Raw genomic sequence first — 22,670 nt, forward strand, 5'->3', positions numbered from 1 at the left:
TATTCGCTTCCGCATATCTTTTTGATATGTGAGATATTCCACCACGAATTCCTCTCTCAATCATCATCAACATATCATAATTAGTTAGTAATTCTAAATTTTGACCTGTTTCTTTAAGACATGCATCCCAAGCTAATCCAGGAGATGTGTAATAATGTGCTGGATCTAAGTTGTAATGTTTGAGACAAGTTTTTCTAAAGTTTTCAAATACATCTGCCAATAGTAGAACATCAGACTTAAGATATAAATCATGATAATTTCTAATTGTTTTACATTTAAAAGTATTCCATACATTGATAGCGTGTTGGTAATCATCATCTGATATATCTTCATCATTTAGTTTTGAATAGAATTCCTCTTTTGGTGGAAGTTTTGTTTCGGATAGTTTTTCAAATGATGAAACATAGTCATAAGGATAAACTCCTTTACGAGTTAGTAGATTTAAATTTTTCTTAAATATTTTTTTTGTACTAAGGAAATCTTCTGGTTGAAGATTTGAAACAAGATTAGCAAGTGATGTTTGAAGAAACTTAAATGAATCGATGAATCGTATTTCAAAATATATTTGTTTAATATCTCCAGTTATTCTACACTTGTACTCATCAACTTTAATCTTTTTGGAAAAGGAAATATATTTTTCTTCAGTAGATGGAATACAATTTAACTCACCAGATAAACTAGCAAGTTGTTTAATAAATAAATGTGCATCATAACCTTGAAGATTATGAAATACAACTGGAAGAATCATTGGTTTTCTACGCCTAAGATTACATTCGTTATGTGCAGCTCCACGGTATTTTCCAGTAAAATGACAATGATCTCTAACTTTGCCATCTTTTAATTCTTTCTTGCAAATATGACAAATTTCAGCTTCATTAAATGATTTTGTTCTTTTGATGACAATCGAAGAGGTAATGGTTTACGATAAAAATCATTATATATGCTTTTAGTTACTTCTGTAAGTTTTTCAACAAATATCTTAACTACATCATCACTATCTTTATTTTTAGTATAAACAATAGGTAAAAAGTTTTTATCTACTATTCCTTTTATATGGAAACAAAATCCTGATGGTTCATGCTTTTGGTAATTGTAATTATAAGATTCTTTTGGATTTGGACTACATGTATTCATTGGTTTGGTAAAACATTCAAAATCTGCATAAACCACAAAAGGATGGGAAGTTGTTTTTCATAATTTTTAAATTTTAAAACATTTTTTCCTGGTGAGGCATTTTTACAACTACTGTTTCATTATTTGAGCAGTATTTGATATGCTTTTCTAATAATTCTGGCTTAGTAAAATGTGAAAAGCATCTCTTACAAATAAATATTGGACCATTCTTACTTTTAGTCATTTGAGACTTAATTAAGCGATTAAAGTTTTTGATTAATGTGTAATGTGAAACACCATCTTCTTCGTACAAAAATAAATCAATAGTATTTAAACAGTCTTTCTCTGCCATTCTTAAAGGATAAAAATCTTTACAATCAACTGAAAAAACATTGATACCTGGAAGTTCAGGATTAAGTTTTTCAAATTTGGAAATATCACTTAATTTTACTGGGAAAGTAATTCCTTTGGTGTTAAGTGAAAACTCATACTTTTTCAAATCTTTTAATCTTGAATCATTATCTTCTTTTGGATGAAGATATCTAAGTATACACCAAAGAAAACATTTATCATCTTTGTTTTGAATATTAACAATTGCTTTTTTGTTTGATATCCAATCTGGAAGAGGAATGTAAGATGACCCCTTCGCTGGATTAAACTCAACAGTATGAATTTCAAGTTGAACTACTTCACTAAAATACCATCCACTTCCATTTTCTTGATAAGCTTCTAAATCACTAAGAATTCTTTTAAAACACCGATCAACTAAATTACTTACATCTGTTGATTCTAAATTTTTTTGAATTCCTGATGTAAAGTAAGCCTTACTTTGATTCAATCCTATAACTCCTTAATCTCTACTAAGTAATTGTTGTTCCATCATACAAACCAAAAGCATATTAAATTTAATGTTTCGATGATATTTAAAAAATTCTTCTACAGTATTATAAACTCTATTTAGAAAATCAACAGGAGTTGAACCAGCTTCTCCTTTAATAACATATTTGTTTGCAAAGTTTTCAAGAGATGATTTTTCTTTTATTAAACCTTGGTCGTATTCTCTAATAGCTCTCTCAAGAGCTTTACGTAAGTAAGAAGGAGTATCTTTTGGTATCTTTCTATTTTTTATACATTCCTCAAAATACTCATCAAATGATTTTATCTTTTTCTTTACTGATGGCCCCTTCGTTTTAATGATAGCTTTCTTTTTATATTCTTTTTTAATATCAATTCCTTTTCTCACTTTTTCTCTAGCTTTTTGTAATTTTTGATATTGTTTAATAAGTTTTTTTCTTTCTCCTAATTCTTTGTAATCCTTCTTAAGTTCTTCTCTTTCTTCTTGTATTAAATGTCTTATTTCACCCAAAGACAAATTTTGAAATTGTTTATCTGTTATAAAGGGTTGAGAACCCTGAAAACCATTTACTTGGTTAGACATGATAGTCTTTTAATCTTATAATTAGATTAGAAGACTTTAAGTTATTATTTTAATCACTATCACTCTCACTCTGAGATGAAATGTAATGACCAAATTCATCACTATCATAACCATCGATATTTAAAAATCTATTGTAAATTTCAAAGTAAGTAGGATAATCAGGTTTTAATTTACTCTTAAACTTTTCAAAACTTTCGTAAAATTCATCGTATTTTATTTTATCATTTTCATTGTTATTTACAAGATGATTACGCTGTAATCTTCTAAATCTAATTTTAATTTATCTATAAATTCAACATCATTTTCTTTTAAACGTAAATGGCTAATATCTTTTAATCTTCCATTTTCTTGAGCTTTTACAAATCTATCAAAATACCTCTTTAATCTATCAGCTTTTAAACTACTAAATTTTTTTCCTTCTGAATCTATTAAATATATAAAATTTTCTAATTCCTTATTGATACCTCTTATAAAAAGATACTCTTTTTTAAAATCTCTTGCATATTCTGGTGTTTTATTTGAGCCAGAAATGCAATTTTTGGATTTGAAAAGTGAGCTAGGACAACCATTTCTATAACTACTTTTATCGTACATTCGTCGATGTCTATCCGACAAAAACGGGTGGAGTGAGAAAATTGCAAGAAAAAATGTTCTTGAAATACTACATGGACGTGAGTTGGTTTATATGAGAACAGATCAGAGACCTTTAGATTCTAAGACGAGTACGACTACGAGTACGAGATTTGTCTTAAAGTTTTTTCGCGTATTCTCAAAATATAGACTCTCTGGAAAGCTTCATTTTACCATATTTTACTGGAAAAGTTATAGCACTGTCACCTTTAGTGAAGAAGGTTACACTCTCTCCCGATCGCAAAGTGATAAATCTTCTAACATCTGATAACTTCTTTTCCCCACTTCGACATTCGCGCTAAAACTCATAGTCGGCGCTAAAACTCATAGTCGGAGTGACGACGGCTACCACGTTTTCCCGCATTTAAATGACGCTGGTTTCTGACGCGTGCTTACTACTTAGTATTGAGAAAATCTCGTACTCGTTGTCGTACTCGTCTTAGAATCTAAAGGTCTCTATTGGGAGGATGGGAGGATCATTACGCAATTGATTAGTGGATAGAAATTAGTGGTACAAATTTCTATTAATTTATTAGAATTGGATTGTAGGTAGAGCTTTTTTTAAAAAGAGACCCTTACATCTTAACCATGGAGAGTTGCCAATGGCATGAATTTTTGACTTATTTCTATAGGACATGTGTTTAACGCCGAAGACAGTATTTGCTGATGGAGACTGTGTGAAACAAACGAAAAAAATAAATGCCTTTTGCCTTTTATGTGATTAAAAAATCGCAAGAGACCTTGAGACAAGAGTTACTTATGTAATAATGCGCAGATTATCACACAAAGCGTTAGGCCTCGTAGGAATTCTTTCTCTGTTTTTCTGACCTTTATTGTCCATTTTCAGTAATCACTAATTATACGTGGTACTGGGTAATGGGATAAATTTATTGAATTGTTATCCCCTTTGAAGTTTTTGATAAGGTGTCACGTGACGTGGTAGCGTGGCTTTTTCTTGATAGTTTCATGCTTTCACGCACTTAAGGCGTTTGGAATTTCTGCCTGCCTCCTGTCCACTAAAAGTGAAAAAATAAAAGAACAATTTACCTTGGCACTGATGCTTATTATATCTTTCATAGCCAGACAGACATGGGCAAGAGTAGCTTCCTTCCGAGTTTTGGCAAGTGGTAGTTGACTTGTCGCATGCGTCTGAATTCTCGCTACATTCGTCAATGTCTGCCCATATATTAAAACGGAAACGAAAATAAATGAGAAAGACTAGAAATAGAAATGAGCAGGTATATTGCTACTAGAAATCCCCAGGAATATTATAGCCGTATTTCACGTTACGTCACCTATTGACGCCTATTGTCAACCAGGGCTTAATTAGCTCATGAGACAATTGGTTCTTTCATTTCTGTAGCTGACACATTTGAATTAAAAAAAAAAAACAATGTTTACAAACAAGACAGTTTAACTTATACGACTAATGCACATCATTTGACAGGTTAACTCCACATAAGTTGATTTGATCGAATACTGTACTCACCAGCACAAGATGTTTTATCGTTTTGTAGCCTGTACCCGCCACTACAATCACACGTAAAACTTCCGTCGTTGTCATTGCACAATTGACTGCAACCGCTGGTACCTTCTGTGCATTCGTCAATGTCTTAAAAACAAAAAAACAAAAAAAAGGCTATCAGAAAAGCATACAGTATCTGCAGACTGATCGAAATTTTCATGGGAAATTTTGATTGGAAAATCAAATGATTTGCGCATTCCGTTTAGGAAGCATCGTAAGAGGTAGACTGGGCTGTGATTTAAGGCGATGCCATTTCAATACTCCGTTTCAGCTGATTAGGATATACATTGCAGCTGTTCGTTCTCCCACCACGTCAATTTTCACAGTGTTATATAATCATGTTCAAGAATTCCACCCGGTTAGTTTGTGTAAATGGTAAGCACTCTCGGTCTCCAAAGGAGGAGGCAGCGAAAACAAAGGCAGGTCCCCTTTCCATTTTTACAGATCTTTCTCTGCCCGATTTTCTTCCATGACACCCGATTCCCTTTTTGAATGATAATACAGTCAGCATTCTCTAAGACGGCACCTTTGGAACCGGCCCCGACTGTCCTTCCTGGAAAGGTGTCAGGCTAATACAGGTCGACGTAACGTGACACCAGTAAAACCTTAAGCCGTATTGAAACAGAAAAGTGGGATCATTTTTCTATTGTGCAGTAAACGTTCATTACAAGCAAACGTATACGGACTAGTGGTCTAAAAGTGTAACAGCATACACTTTGTCAACTGGCCCGGAAAGACTGCAAAATTACTGAAAAAAAATTGCAGTTTACTGTCATGTAGGGCACCTACATTTCCGTTTTGAAGTACTTTTCACTGCATGACGCACTTCTCTAGTGTCCGTTGACAGTTTCAGAAGTGTCTGTTATCCATCTTAGTGAAGTGTCCGTCTTAAGGAGACTATAGAAATAGTAAAATGAAAAACGACAGGCACCGAAAGCAGGTATCCATCTTAGAGAGGTGTCTGTTAAGACAGAGTTGACTGTAAGTTAAATTTGAGACTTGTGGGTAGCTAACCAGGAATGGATGAAAACGGGTAAAACCCTTACAGGGAAAGCCGCCTGTGCATACGCGGGCAATGCAAGATGCGTGTTTACTGACTTCTGATTGGATAAAATTAAATTACGCCATACATGGGATTTAAGTCCCTTGTTTATTTCCGTGGGCCGGTGAGTGCAACATGTACAGATTTTGCTGTAGAAAGTAGAAATAGTCTCTAATTTTTAAAACCTGCAAAGATGGACCCGGTTGCATAAAACGCCCGTAACAACTACAGGTACGCGCGTACGTGCACTCGTAACTTAAGTCAGTTGCATTCAATTACTTAAGTGGTCCACTTAGGGAATTCACTTAAGCGGTTGCACTTACGATTTTTGTAAGTGTTTATTTAAGTGTCGTCTATGCAACAGAAATAGCGGATGTTGCAGGAAACCTTTTTTACGGGAAAGATAGCACGTAAATTTACGGGACCTCTGTAGGTCCCGTATCGTTACTCTTTTTACTTAACTCAACGAGTTCTTTTACGGAGAAGTGAAAAAAAGTATTTTTCTTCACGTTATTCGTTCTAATGCGCTTTGTTATAACCTCTGATGTACACTTTAAAGCCGACGTTGTGAAAAAAAAAAGAACTATAATTTTCGGTAGATATTGAGGAAAAATAACGTCTGAACGCAAATTTCATTTTTTTGAGAGGCTTAAAAGTGTTCGAAACGACTTAAAACTTTCTTTACACTCATTGATAGTAATGATTCACTCTTTTTTTTTTTTTTTTTAAGTTAACCATCGGTGAGTGTAAAGAAAGTTAAAAGTCGTTTCGAACACTTTTAAGTCTTTGAAAAAATGAAATTTGCATGCAAAAGTTATTTTTCTTCAGTATCTACTGAAAATGATAGTTTTTCTTCTTTTTTGACAAAGTCGGCCTTTAAATGTACATCAGAGGTTAACAAAGTGCATTAGAACGAATAACGTGAACAAAAATACTTTTTTTCACTTCTCAGTAAAAGATCTCGTTAACTTTAGTAAAAAACAGTAACGATACGGGACCTATATAGGTCCCGTGAATTTACGTGCTATTTTTCCCGTAAAAAAAGTTTTATGCAACACCCGCATATTCTGTTGCATAAACGACACTCAAGTGAACACTTACGAAAATCGTAAGTGCACCCACTTAAGTGAATTCCCTAAGTGGACCACTTAAGTGATTTCGTGCAACTGACTTAAGTTACGAGTCCACGTACGTATACCCGTAGTTGTTACGGACGTTTTATGCAACCGGGCCCTCACAAAAACCTCCACTTAAGTTGTCACTTAAATAGGTCACTTATGAATCCGTTATGGGTACACTTATGTGTGTTGCATGGAACGCACTTAGCACTCTCGTAAGTTACTGTTTTACGTAGTAACTTACTTTAAGCTTGCTCTCTTAAGGGTATACGTAACTTTTGTTATAGTAGTTTATTGATGACCCACTCTATGTAAAGAAAATTTTTAGTCCTTTCGAATACTTTTAAGCCCCTCATTGAAATAAAATTTGCATGAAATCGTTATTTTACTTCAATATCTACTAAAAATGGTAGTTCTTACTCTTTTTTCTAAAAGACGTTTTTAAAGTGTACATCAGAGGTTCACAAAGCGCATTAGAACGTATAACGTAAAGAAAAAGCTCTTTTTCACTTCTCAGGAATACATCTCCTTAACGTTAGTAAAACCAGTAAGGATACGGGATCTACATAGGTCCCGTTAGTTCATGTGCTATTTTTGCCGCATAGTAAAAATTGTTTTATGCAACACCCGCAATTTCTAATGCATAAACGACACTTAAGTGAACACTTACTAAAATCGTAAGTGCAGTCACTTAAGTGAATTCCCTAAGTGAGCCACTTAAGTGATTTGATTCAACTCACGTAAGTTCCGAGTGTACAGAAGTATAAACGTGGTTGCTTCGGGCGTTTTATGCAACCAGGTCCAGATTTCTTGCAAGACAGGTTTGATTCATAAGGTGGTAAAACGCATCAAATAGCCATTCCGTTCGTTTTGCAGTAATGTTGAAAAACAGGTTACACGATTTTGTCAGTTTCGTTGCCTTTTTTCCCGTACTTTCAGTCATATTGCACTCAGTTAAGCACGCATACCAGTTTCTACCCCTTACGAAACGAAAAAAGTAAAAATGTCTTCTTACTTTGGCAGTTTTTTCCATCAGCTTGTAGTCTGTATCCAGACATACAACTGCACGTGTAGCTTCCGATGGTGTTTATGCAATTCTGCGTGCACTGATCTGTGTTTAAGGTACACTCGTCCACATCTGCATTAATAAGTGAAAAAAAAAAAAACTATTCATTTACAAATTCTAAAAAATAGAAGTAACTTAACCTTACATAAAAGAAGAGGAAATAGATATAATTAATAATAAAAAGTTCAAAATTCTATAAAATAAAGAATTCCATTATGCAGAGATATTAAGATCATACAATCGAATTATACTAATGACGGCTAAACCAGTGTCCATAAAAAGCCCTAAGTAAAAGCATATAGACACGTATTTCAGATATCCGCACTAGCGACATTTATTTTACAGTCTAATGATTGCTCCATCTTGCTACGAAACGGCGTTCGCGAACCTCTGACGCATGCATGTACCGATCTTAAGAGTTCAAACGAGATCTGTGTCCTGAGCCAAGTGATCACAACATGATAAGGCTCGGTGTCTTTCTGAGCTATCTTGTCTGCGAGATGCTTTAAGAACCGCTGACACTCGTTTCCCATTCCGCCATTGGTTCCAAACAATAAAGGCGTAAACGAACCCATTTCTACATCTAACACCCGCTGCTGGTACTTGCGCTTCTTCTCTTCTTCTTGCTCTTTGAACACTTCCGATGCTGGCTTGCTCTGGTAACACTTGGAGTTGACGTGCGTAACTCTAACATCAAAAAATGCCGTAACTCCTCTTGCCCAGAAACCTCCGGCTTTGATGTCCAACCTTGCCCCAGAACTTATAACAGCGCTCCTCAAATGAAGTCGCTCGTTGCCCAGGGGTTGAAGGCGTGGTTCGATTTCGACATTATTGCAGATTGTCGATGAATGTCGTTAACAAGTTCCGTACACCGTCATGTCTCTGCGCTACAAACCCCCCCCCTTTTTTTACAAGAGAGGGCGTGACTAACGGTGAATTTATCCCCACATATGCAATGACTTGGTAAATCGACTAAGGACAAGTCATAACCCAAACGTAGCGAGTCTCTGAACTCTTGCTTGTTGAGGGCTAAACCTTTGTCTGCGAGAGGCATCGCATTCAGCCAAGAACTTGCGCCCTTGTCCCTCGATTGATTAACCAGACGCAGCAGGCCTGGGGAGAGGCTTGAATCAATGCTATCCATTTTCTCTTTGGCACTTGCTCTCTTAAGTGATTGTTGATGCCTCTTTAGCTCCTCCGTAGATCTTTCTCCTGGCACCATGATGGAACTCTGTGAAGTAATAGAATCTACGTGCGTGGTGGTTATTAGTCTAGAGGCAGCAAACTGCTGCGGTGCCTCGGTTTCAGATCAGGAATGCCTAGACCCCCTTGACCCGTTGCTAAGGTAGCAAGTCTGCGCACCTCGTTAGGGAGAGGCTCTGATTGACCGAACAAAGTTGGGAGTAGTAAATCTTCAATCACTTCCTGGATTGGATCGACATAAACTTCAAACTATTCAATCGTGCGCATGAAGTAGGTGAACTTCGACTTGTAGCCTTTTGTGAAAGCAATATACGCCGCATGGGGCTGGCTCTTCGCTATTTCAGAAAGACGTTCGATTTCCTCTTTCCATGCACGAACCTTCTCCTCACAATACTGATCTTTGTTTTCTTGCGACGCAATAACTGCTCCCAGATGGCGCTGACCTTCAGTCGTTATGTTGACTTCCTCTCCAAACACCCTCTTTGCTTCCTCCGCGAGTTCACTAGACTTCACAATAAGCCAGCTCTTTGTCCCATTCACAAGGTAACCAAACTTTTGACCTTCCTTACTCAATTGCCTCTACCAGTTGTATAACTGCACTATACTCCCTCCTCCAGCTGAGTCGTCTTCAAGCCACACCTGTTTAACCAATGGGCAATGATCCCTCAAATTCTGTATCATTATGGATGTAGTAAGTGCGTACCATGGCATCGCTAGCGGATCTCCTTGTGTGGTGCCTTCTCGAGAAAGTATTTCACCGCCCCCACAAATAAACAGTCTAGATGGGTTTCTGTACGTGTTAATAACATAGAGCGCCATTTCTTTGCACATGATCTGGATATTGTGTAAGGCCGCTTACCTATTCATTTGGTTAAAAGCGTTACTAGCATCAATTAGCAATATTCCATCTGTTCCTTCTTCAACAAACACTTGACTCATTGCATGGATCGCAGCCTCCGCTCCTGCATTATGACCAACGCAAACTTGTAGGGGACCCGCCGCTTCTTTTATTTCCTCCTTTAAGAAACCGCTGACCGTTTACCCCACTATTCTCCTTAGTACCTCTCCAACACCAATTGGTCTGATTCCCGGGTTCTTGTCAAGCGGGATAAGCCTGCAGGACGTAAAGGCTTCAAGTAAGGATGGGTGGTACGATTTCCTTAGCAGATTTCTTGTGAACACGGCTAGCTCTTCTCTCAAAATTTTGCCCTCGGTCTTGAAATTCTTAGAGCACAGGATTCTCTTATACAGCTCTGCGTCCATTCCAGATGGTCCGGCTGAGCCCTTGGTTTTACTTGCCGAGTTGTAGATCGATTCTTCGTCTATGAGGTCATAAACATTTGGCGGAATATAATCAATTGGGCCATGTAACAAACTCTCCTCTGCGATATCAGCTGCCTGTGGGTGCTTGTCCTGTAGCCCTTGCAGGACATCTGGCGATAGGTCGAGCAGACCGGACGAGCTCTCTTTATCTAGGAGTTTCATTGCAGCTGTCAATTTTCCTTGCAGAACCAGCTTTGAGAAGGCTTTGGATATGTCTTCAACCTTTCTAGGTTTCTTGGAATTCACAAATTTCCCTTGAAAGAACCTCACTTCTTTAAGCAGCAAATCAATGTCCCCTTGTTTCCAGAGTGCTAATCGACGCTCTATTGCTTCACTATGCTCCTTGCTTTTGGAAGTAGCGGATGGTTTTTGCAAAATCAAAGTTGGGAGCACCATGAATGCTTTAAGAGCGACCGAGTTCAAGTCAGAGTCTGAATTAAATTGCTTAATCCAGAAGGTTAATTCTTCAATGAAACTCTTCCCTGCGCGACCCTATGGAACATTGAATATATTCCTCCTGTAGTGGACGATTTCATCGTAAACATCGTTGACAGTATTACAGAAACATGCGTAACTAATACTGCCCCAATTTTTGTTCTTTGTTTCGGAGGGAAGCACATCATAATCAGGCAGATTTTGCTTGATTTGATTTTTGGTGTTTTGATCCTTGCAAGTAGCGGTCCGTCCCTGGGGAGCTCTTTGATCAGCAATGTCGGGAGAAATATGCAAATTCGAACCTTCGACCACATTCACGTTTGATAAATTTTCACCTTCGCATTGGGCGGGTTCGAGACCCTCGGTTTGTGACAACATAGAGGCACCAACCTCTTCTGTTTCGTCTAGAACAGTTGAAGAGTCGCCTCTAACACTTATTTGTGAGTTTTCATCCGTTATCGCTGCTGCGTGGTCGCGAAGATTCTGAGCGGTTAACCCCAAGTTCACGTATCCCGCGTCATCCCATAGATCTTTCAAAATGCGCATATATCCTTTCTTACGTCCGTTCTGATAACATGGCGGTTTGCTTGAGCTTTTTAAGCTTAAGGCTTTTTCCCTGCATTCTAGTAAATCTTGATTCATCTTGTCAGTCCATTTTAGCCTTCCTGGTTTTCCAGCGAGTGACCGACCTGGAGCCGCCGCCTCCGCCATTGTTCATTGTTTATTGTCACATCTGCATTAATGATTTTAATCTTATTAAAAAGTTTCGTTGACAACAACCTTTTCTGAAAAGTAGAAAACTAGCGAGGCAAAATTCAATGAAAAACGGCAGAATCTAGATTCAGACAGCAAAAATGGGAAACAAACCTACAAACAGAGGAAAAATGTCGAATAAAAGTAAATAACAAAATTCACTTTTCCCTAGGTAATGCTAATAATAGCGCAAGTTTTAAAAGAAAAATGGTTAAAAATCACCGGTTTTGCTCATTCACAAACAACAAACAAACTTGTGAATAAAGCTGCCAACGATTCCGCCCGGGTTAGCGTGCAAGATCGTAAAAAACCGCCCGCTCTCGGAACCAATCAGATTGCAGGATTTGGAGGATTCGCCCGCTCGCAACCTTAGAAAACAATAATATAGCCGTATTTCACGTTACGTCACCTATTGATGCCTATCGTCAACCAGGGCTTAATTAGCTCATGAGACAATGGGTTCCTTCTTTTCAGTAGCTGACACATTTGATTAAAAAAAAAACAATGTTTACAAACAACACAGTTTAACTTAAAAGACTAATGCACATCATTTGAGTGGTTAACTCCACATAATTTGATTTGATCGAAATACTCACCAGCACAAGATGTTTTATCGTTTTGTAGACTGTACCCTCTCCTACAATCACACGTAAAACTTCCATCGTTGTCATTGCACACTTGACTGCAGCCGCTGGTACCTTCTGTGCATTCATCAATGTCTTAAAAAAAAATAGAAGAGGCAATCAGAAAAGCGTACAGTATCCGCAGACTGATCGAAATTTTCATGGGAAAATCAAATGATTTGCGCATTCCGTTTAGGAAGCATCGTAGGAGGTAGACTGAGCTGTGACTTAAGGCAATGCTATTTCAGTACCCCGTTTCACCCCGTTCAGCTGATTAGGATATACATTGCAGCTGTTCGTTCTCCTACCACGTCAAATGTCATAGTCTTATTTATATTCATGTTTAAGATTTCCACCTGGTTAGTTAGTTTGTGTAAATGGTAAGCACCCTCGGTCTCCAAAGGAGGAGGCAGAGAAAAGAAAAGCAGGTCCCCTTTCCATTTTTACAGTTCTTTCTTTGCCCGACTTTGAATGATAATACAGTCAGCTTTCTCTAAGACGGACATCTTTGGGACCGGCCTCGACTGTCCTTCCTGGAAAGGCCCGGGGTCAGGCTAATAGAGGTCGAAGTAACGTAACACCAGTGTTGTAACAGAAAAGAGGAATCATTTTTCTTATTGTGCAATAAGCGTTCATTACAAGCAAACGTTAACGGCTAGTATCTAAAAGCGTAACAGTATACACTCTGCGAACTGGCCCGGAAAGACTGCAAAATTATAAAAAAAGTTTGCAGTTTACTGTCATGTAGGGCTCCTACATTTCCGTTTTGAGGTACTTTTCACTGCATAACGCACTTTTCTAGTGTCCGTTGACAGTTTCAGAAGTGTCCGTTGTCCATCTTAGTGAAGTGCCCGGAGAGTATGGTAATAGACTTAGGGAGGTGTCTGTCTTGAAAGAGGTGTCAGTTAAGAGAGAGTTGACTGTAAGTTAAATTTGAGACTTGTGGGTAGCTAACCAGGACGGGACGAAAACAAGTAAAACCCTTGCAGGCAAAGCCGCCTGTGCATACGCGGGCAATGCAAATTGCGTGTATAATGACTTCTGATTGGATAAAATTAGATTACGCCATACATGTGATTTAGGTCCCTCGTTTGTTTTCCGTGGGCCGGTAAGTGCAACATGCATAGATTTTGTTGTAGAAAGTAGAAATAGTCTCGACTTTTTAAAATTGAACCTGCAAAGAACCAGGGCCCGGTTGCATGAAACGCCCGTAACAACTACGGGTACGCGTACGTGCACTCGTAACTTAAGTCAGTTGCATTAAATTACTTAAGTGGTCCACTTAGGGACTCCACTTAAGTGGTTGCACTTACGATTTTTGTAAGTGTTCACTTAAGTGTCGTTTATGCAACAGAAACTGCGGGTGTTGCATAAAACCTTTCTTAAGGGAAAAATAGCACGTAAATTTACGGGACCTATGTAGGTCCCGTATCGTTACTGTTTTTACTAAACTCGAGGAGATCTTTTACTGAGAAGTGAAAAAAAGTATTTTTCTTCACGTTATTCGTTCTAATGCGCTTTTTAACCTCTGATGTACACTTTAAAGCCGACGTTGTGAAAAAAGAAGAACTATCATTTTCAGTAGATATTGAAGAAAAATAACGTCTGCATGCAAATTTCATTTTTTTGAGAGGCTTTAAAGTGTTCGAAACGACTTAAAACTTTCTTTACACTCACCGATGGCTAGCTTAAAAATCATTAATGAAGTACTATATCAAAGTTACGTGTGCCTTTAAGTGAGCCCGTAAGTTACCACGTACCACTTAAGTGTAGATTTTATGCAACCGGGCCCAGGGCCCGGTTGCACAAAAACTTGCACTTAAGTTGTCACTTAAGTAGGTCACTTACGAATCCGTTATGGGTTCACTTACGGGTGTTGCATGGAACGCAGTCTTGAACGCACTTAGTACTCGCGTAAGTTCCTGTTTTACGTAGTAACTTACTTGGTCACTTAAGAGTACACGTAACTTTGTTATAGTACTTTATTGATGACCCACTCTGTGTAAAGAAAATTTTTAGTCCTTTCGAACACCTTTAAGCCCCTCATTGAAATAAAATTTGCATGCAATCGTTATTTTACTTCAATATCTACTAAAAATGATAGTTGTTCTTCTTTTTTCTAAAAGACGGCTTTAAAGTGTACATCAGAGGTTAACAAGGCGCATTAGAACGAATAACGTAAAGAAAAAGCTTTTTTTCACTTCTCAGTAATACACCTCTTTAACGTAACTAAAAACAGTAAGGATACGGGATCTACGTAGGTCCCGTTAGTTTACGTGCTATTTTTGGCGTATAGTAAAAAAATGTTTTATGCAACACCCGCAATTTCTGTTGCATAAACGACACTTAAGTGAACACTTACTAAAATCGTAAGTGCAGTCACTTAAGTGAATTCCCTAAGTGAGCCACTTAAGTGATTTAATGCAACTCACGTAAGTTCCGAGTGCACATACATATACCCGTAGTTGCCACGGGCGTTTTATGCAACCGGGTCCAGATTTTCTGCAAGACATTTAAAAATTCCTAAGATTAAGGTATGCAACCCTTCTTCATTTAGGAAACTGGTTTTGTGACGTCATTGACGAAGCAATTCTCACGTGTTATTTGGAACCACGTTTCAGGTGTTTTTTGTTTTTTCGTTGAGCCACATTTGTAGTTCACTTTTCAGGATCACTGATGAAAGCAAACCGTTCTAAATAGCATTTAACAAAATATGCATATTTAATCAGGTAGTCATGCCTTAAGTGGCCTGAGCATTGTCCTATTAATACTGGTGATGGTAAGCAGTGGTTATTATTATTCATTTCGCCGTTTCTGATTACTTTTTTTTCCGCGGATAATTCTCCATAACCAGCTGGCGCTGACCAAATTTGGAAGATGCGAGAGGATACCATCGATGAGATGGTGCAGTGCCCCTTTATTATATGAAAGCCACCGAGAAATACGTTTTGCATATCCTTGAATATTTGTCCGTCCAGTTTTAGAGAGTAATGTGGCTATTTTGTCTCCTGATAACCTTAGACTATTACACCATTTTCTTGAGTTCTCTCGCGCCAAAGCAGCTTGAGTGCAGCCCCGTTGCCTAGAAGCCAAGTTGCAATTGTTTATTAGGGCACTGCATCATCGTATCGATGGTATACTGCTCGCATCTTCCAAATTTGGTCCACACCATCACTGCCCAAATTCTAGGGCGGCTGCTTGAAAAAGAATATACTTTACTGCCCAGTGCCCAATCGTTCACCCTTAGATAACAGAGAATAAGCATAGTCAAGCAATAGCCTTAAAATCACTGGATTTTCCCTGGAGAGAAATATCCAGTCAAGTCTCATCCCGAGACCTCAGACTTCCAGCACCTTTCTGAGGATATGTGCCGATCCGAGGAGTGCCGACTTTTGCAGAAACGAAAAGAAAAGAAATTCTAATGACTACAACTTTTCACAGTTACAGTACACGAAACGCGTAGCCCAGCTTTTCCTGTTATCATTATTATTATTTTTATAATTAATATATAGATTTAGCCAGGGCTAAAAGCGAGGCTCCCATTAATAAATTTATAATTTAAATCAAACAATAAACTTGTATTCCACAATTCAGTTAACTTAAGAGCACATTCGTGTGACTTTTCATGGAAAGGCTAAGTGATTTTACAAAAAATAATTTGCAAGCAGCCCAAGAGTGAACCAAATCTCACATCGAGTTGATAGCCTCATAAGTACACCCAAAAACTGGCAATCATCTTCGATCACATTTATTAAGAGCCATAATGGCTCATGATCGCCTTAGATTAATTAGGCCTGGAAAAAAAATTCCGGCCGAATTTTTTGCGTTCGACAAGTTTACTTTACAAAATCTTGCCAACAATTCTGGGTGCGACTGTAAACCAACCTTTTATATCATTTATACATCACATCTGAGGTGAAACAGTACTATGAGGCACTGTTTTTATCATACAGACCTCGCACAACAGAATGCAGTATTTCACAATATTGCGATACAAATTGCTATCATTCAATATTCAGGACGATCGCAGCACGCGTGGGCTTTAATAGCTAAACCGTTAAAAAAAATTTTCAAAATCATCCATACGGCCAGCCGGTTCTGACTTTTGCAGTGCTAGCAGTGGCGAGTGTTTGAATGAACATTAACAGAGTTACGCTCCAACATAATAAAGAATTTATTATGTTTATTTTTTATTTTAAAACGGTTTAACGCGCGGCATTTTGAGTACTCCGGGAAGCGTTGTTCACTGAACGACTGAAAACAATCGACACAGCGATTAAAATTACAAGAGACAGTACTAACAATTAATAAAAGAAATATAATTCGGAGAAACATATACAGAGACGACAATTTTCATTCAGGAAGACAAGTATTAAAGTGTCTCTAAAAATCCTGAGTCTTCGAGCTTAAAGCTGAATTTTGTGTTTTAAGCCGGCTTCCCGGTGTTTGCTTTTTTCAAAGACGAACTCGAGGCAAGGAAGTCGCTCAAACCTTTCTTTTACAGTCAGAATTATAACTAAATATTCCTTGAAACGTTTTCTTTCTATTTGCGGTGAGAAAATGTCTAAAGGCTTTTTAAAGATCTGTAAGCTTATAACAAACCTGATACGCGGTCAGATCATTGTCTCAAATCTTACAAACGTGCGTAAACAAAATAGCCGCATAAACTACGCTCGACTTCATTAAATTAGGAATAAAAAACAAACATCAAATACAATAATTACTTAGGCTTACCACTCGAGATGCAGCTCCTGAAAGGTATCAAGGAAGGCCAGTATCGCTTCAGACTTTGCAACCCTCTTACGCATTAAGCAAGGTGAAAACGAAAACGATGCCATCCGAAATCGGATTTCGGACTTTGACTCAACCAAAAACCCAATAAACAAACTAGCCATGAATAACAGAAGACTCCTGATAGAATCTGAATTTCATTTTGTACATCCAGTGGAAAAAGAAAGTTAAAAACATCACAAGTTGACACAAAACTCTGTCAGCTTCAGCTGTCAAAGTAAACAAGATTCAAGATGCTGCATAAATTTTGCGCATGAACTCACCTGTCAAATTTTGACCAATCAGAGCATAAAATTTGGACGTAGAGCGTGACCAACGCGTGAACATGGCGAGAAAAGTCAAAAGCAACTGTCTTCCCTGCCTGTAGCAGCTGGCTGAATTTTCGCGTCCGAGGTCAGTTTGAAATCAAAATTTTAATTGTGCGGCACATAAACACAACATATTTCATATGAATTTAAAAAAAAATTAAACTTGAGCCTGCAATCATTTGAAAACAAGTACCTTGTCAGCGGATAACTTCAAAAAAATACTCGACCTCGATGGGTCGACACCTGAGCCCGCGATTCGCTCAAGTGATACTGGTCAGCGGATGCCTTGTTTTGACAGCTGTCAATTGATCACATTTCCTGTGCTCCGATCCCAAACTAACTAAATATTAATAATAATATCCATGCTAATGGAGAGCATGCGTGGGGTCGGTGTGCGGTGGCACGTTTTGTGAGGAGCGTAGTTTCTGTCCCTTTACGCCAATTTTAGAGAACTTTATACCGCCTGGACATAATAATTCAACGTTTAATCACTTGCTGTAGTATTAAATGCAGAAATTAGGAGGAAAACACAAACGAGGAGCTCGAGGATCAGTGGAAGAAGAAGAACCATCGACACTTAAAAGAGCCAACATGGCGGAATGTCAAGAGGAAGAGGCCGCGGAGTTAGTGGAAGCGACAAATGAAGCAATAAACGCCGAAGGTGAGCCCAGTAATGCAGAACTAAGGGAGATGTTGGTAGACATTCAAATAAATACTGCAACTATCCTACGCGAAAACAAAACAATCAGAAGCGAAATGACCGATCTCAAGCGCACAATTCAACATCAAACAGACGATATAACTGCGTTGAAATCATCTCTAGAACATATAACGAAGCAGTACAACGAGGTAGAACGCGGGCTGGTGGCAGCAAGAAAGAAAATTCAAGAGCAGGAAGAAGAAATTGGTGAATTGTACGATCTTCAAGACAAACTAGAACAATACACGAGGAAAAACTCAATAGAAATACATGGTGTACCAGAAAGCGCCTACACCGAGACGGAAGACGTGGTGTTAAAATTAGCGGAGGCCCTAGATGTATCGGTGGAACCAAAGGATATCGAAATATGTCACAAGCTGAACAGGAAGGGTAACAAACCAATTATTGTAAAATTTATAAGCCACAAGGTCAAAACAAATCTATACAGGGCTAGGGCTAAGCTAAAAAATGTCAGAGTTTCTAACATCTTCCCGCAGTGCTCGTCGTCAACTCTAGTGCAAGCCGACAGAATTTTTTTAAACGAGAATCTTACCTCGTACAGGAAAAAAATAATGAATCGGGCAAACGAGATGCGGAGAAATGATGAATTGTTGAGTGTCTGGTCAATGGATGGATCAATATATGTCAAGACCTCTCCGCAGGGTAAGCCGGTCAGAATTAACGAGCTGGAAGACTTAGATTATCTTTAAATGTCCAATCGTTTGGCCAAGGAAGACAAAAACTGTAACTTACATTTGGGACAGGATCAAAAAACGCAAAGTTCGGAGAAGAAGAAGGGAAACGCTCAAAAACTACTTTAATTTACGTTTTGTATAATTTTAGTTTTGTTTGCTTCTGTATTTTTTTTTTTTTTTTTTTTTAAATTTGCATATATATTCTCTTGTTTTTTTTTTTGTTTTTTATTGTAATGCAAGAGAAAGCAAAATACGATATACTTTCTCTAAACGTAAGGGGAATAAGAGATCAAGCCAAACGGAGGAGCATTTTTCTATATCTCAAAGATCATAACTCAAAAATTTATTTCTTGCAAGAAACTTACTCTCAACCAGAAGATGAAATTATTTGGAAAAACGAATGGGGAGGTGAAATATTTTTCTCTCACGGATCCAGGCATAGTAAAGGTGTTTGCATTCTTTTACACCCTACGGTACAAAATAAGATCGATTACTCATTCAGTGACAAGGCTGGAAGAATCGTGCTAATTACTTGTGTTCTGAATTCTCTAAAATTATCACTGGTGAATATTTATGCCCCGAATAGCCAAAGTGAACAATTAGATTTCTTACAAAACTTAAACAATTGCCTTATCGACAAGTCAGAAATTTCCACGCTTATTGTAGGAGGCGACTGGAATTGCACACTATCAAAGATAGATAAAATTGGTGGCACAATTTGGAAACCAACAAATTATCGAAACCTGATTTTGACAACTATGGACGCTTTCGATCTCGTAGATATTCAAAGATTACGTCACCCGAGGCTACGTAAATACTCTTATGAATCAAAAGTGTTAAAACTGAAATCCAGAATAGACTTTTTCCTAGTTGCCAAAAATCTGACACAACATGTGAAGAAAAGCGAAATTTATCCTTCTATAGCACCGGATCACCGAGCAATTTACATTTCTTTGTCTTGGACAACTGAAAAGTCTAGAGGACCCGGACTTTGGAAATTCAACAACACGTTACTGAAAGATGAACATTATGTGTCCAAAATCCGTGAAACGTACTCCCGCACACGCGCTTTTTACTCCAATTTGGCAGACGCACGCCTTCTTTGGGAAATGTTAAAAATGGAAACCAGAGCGGCAACCATTGCTTATAGTAAAAAGAAAGCTAAAGCGACCACTAATAGAGAATTGGAAATTAGGAGACAGCTCGAAATTCTGGACCGCAATATTTGCGACAACTTTAACTCTCCCAATATCGCGCACATCCTAAATGAATATGAAGATCTCAAAATGGAACTCCAATCTATTTACGAGGAGAAAGGGAGGGCAGCTATTTTTAGATCGAAATGTCGCTGGGTCGAAAAGGGCGAACGTCCAACAAAGTACTTTTTCAATCTGGAGAAAAGAAACTACAACAGGAAAACCATCACTGAACTGCGAACAGAAAGTGAAACAGTAACAAACAACGAGTCTCAGATATTAGAAGCTATCGAAAACTATTATAGCGAATTGTACGCATCAGCAAATAATTCACAGGAAAATAATGTTGATGAATTCACCGAACATTTAAAAATTCCAAAACTATCAGATGCAGACAGAGATAGAATAGAAGGTCCATTATCTTATGAAGGATGCAAAAAAGCTTTAGACACTTTTCAAAACAACAAAGCTCCAGGAGAAGATGGTTTCACGGTTGAATTTTATATGTTCTTTTTCGATCTGCTAGGACACGATCTTGTTGCTAGTTTCAATGCGGCCTATGATGCAAATGAACTCACCATTTCACAACGAAGAGGCGTTATTACTTTAATTCCCAAAGAAGATGGCTCGCTACTAGAACTTTCAAACTGGAGACCGGTAATACTGCTAAATGTTGATTGCAAGATAGCAACTAAGGCAATAGCAAGGAGAATAGAACCATTATTACCAAATCTAGTGCACACTGATCAAACCGGTTTTATCAAAGGAAGATATATCGGGGAAAATATTAGGCTAATAATCGACATAATGGAACATACGAAGTCAGAAAGCATACCTGGCATTCTAGTATCTCTAGATTTTCGGAAAGCTTTTGATTCTCTAGAATGGTCGTTCATGATGAAAGCACTGGATATATTCAATTTCGGAACAAGTATAAAAAGATGGATCAGTACATTCTATACAAAAATTGAGAGCGCGGCGATAAACAATGGTTTCATGACCAACTGGTTTAGACCGTCAAGAGGAGTGCGACAGGGGTGTCCCCTTTCTCCGTACTTATTTGTGCTTTCCACGGAGATATTATCCAGCAAAATCAGACAAGAACCAAGTATAACAGGAATCAAAATATTCGGGCACGAAATCAAATTGAGCCAATTCGCAGACGACACAAACCTTTTTTGTGCAGATTTGATCTCCGTTGAAAATGCTTTGAAAACGGTGGGAGATTTTGGGAGGCTAGCGGGTCTCAAGTTAAACATAAAGAAATCGAAAGCAATTTGGTTGGGAAAATGGGAAAAAAACAAAAGTTATCCTTTACAACTAAAATGGTTACATAGTCCGGTTCGCCTCTTAGGAATTCATGTCTCTTATGATGAGAAGGGTAACAATGAATTGAACTTTAATCTGAAAATACGAAAACTTCAAACAAAGCTGGATATGTGGAGATCTAGAGACCTCACACTATTTGGGAAGGTACTGATAATTAAGTCCCTAGGATTGTCACAATTAATTTATTCAGCTTCAATTCTTAATGTTCCTGAAGATATCGCAAGCACAGTGAAAACAAAGCTTTTTAGTTTCTTATGGAAAAACAAAAGGGATAAAATCAAACGAACTGGGCTCTATCAGGATCTGGGAAGAGGCGGAATACGTATGGTAGACATCGACATAATGTTTAAAGCTCTAAAACTAGCCTGGATTCCAAGATTACTGACTTCAGGGAACCAGAATTGGAAAACAGTTCCTGATTATTACCTAAGAAAATTCGGAGGTTTGAACTTTTTACTGAGATGTAACTACGATGCGAAATACATAAAATCTATTCCATTGTTTTACCGAAATATTCTAGTATACTTCAGTGAATTAAAAACTCTGTACAGCTTTGATCAAGCACAAAATATAATTCTATTCAACAACAAAGAAATACTTGTTGACAGTAAAACCTTTTTTATCAGGGAATGGTTTAAAAAAGGTATCCTGTCAATACAAGATCTCTTACACAATACCGGTCAACCAATGACCTACCAGGAATTTACGAATAAGTATTCCTGTAAAACTAACTTCCTTCAATACTATCAAGTTATTAGCGCTATCCCAAAGCACCTATTAGCCAAAGCAAAATCAACGAAGCCAATTAATAAAGAGTTATATTCTGATAATAATCTTAGTCTACAATTAAATGAATCGATAACTCTATATCTGAACAAAATCAGGACTAGCGACTTCTATACGTTATTATGCACAAAAATCCACACAACAGGTCATTCTGGGCCACAGAGATGGAGCAAAGATCTTTCCTTGGATGAAGATAAATGGGAAAAAATATTCACCTCCCTAAAAACCGTCTGTAGAGAGACCAAATTAAAGGAATTTCAATATAAATTAATCCACCGAATTGTAGTCACCAAAAAGGAACTTTACCGCTATGGAATCAAGGAAGATGATGAATGTATATATTGTGGTGAAAAAGACTCTATTAATCATACTTTTAGAGACTGTCATTTCGTCAAGATTTTCATTCAACGGGTTATCAACTGGTTCAATATAGAAAACAAGATCAATTTCAACCCATCTAGCGAAGAAAGACTGTTCGGCATCCTCTCGGACTTACATGAAAAGGTACTAGTAAGGAAATTCAATTATACCATGTTGTTTATGAGATACTACATCTACGCCAACAAACTACACAACAAACCAATTCTCCTCCAAGA

The 22,670-nt window shown here is 37.7% G+C and overlaps 1 protein-coding gene across 1 annotated transcript in view; it reads right to left on the minus strand.

Moving 5' to 3' along the window:
• The window catches only part of LOC140939895 (uncharacterized), a 59,017-nt gene that overhangs the window by 26,901 nt on the left and 9,446 nt on the right, over positions 1-22,670 (minus strand). The window contains exons 4-7 of the mRNA XM_073388871.1: positions 12,243-12,365; positions 7,882-8,004; positions 4,671-4,793; positions 4,229-4,357 (exon numbers count right to left, since the gene is read on the minus strand). Coding sequence (XP_073244972.1) covers positions 4,229-4,357; positions 4,671-4,793; positions 7,882-8,004; positions 12,243-12,365 — 498 coding nt within the window. The remainder of the gene's footprint in view (positions 1-4,228; positions 4,358-4,670; positions 4,794-7,881; positions 8,005-12,242; positions 12,366-22,670) is intronic.

The sequence above is a fragment of the Porites lutea genome, chromosome 1 (assembly GCF_958299795.1).
Source record: "Porites lutea chromosome 1, jaPorLute2.1, whole genome shotgun sequence".
Lineage (NCBI taxonomy): Eukaryota > Metazoa > Cnidaria > Anthozoa > Scleractinia > Poritidae > Porites > Porites lutea.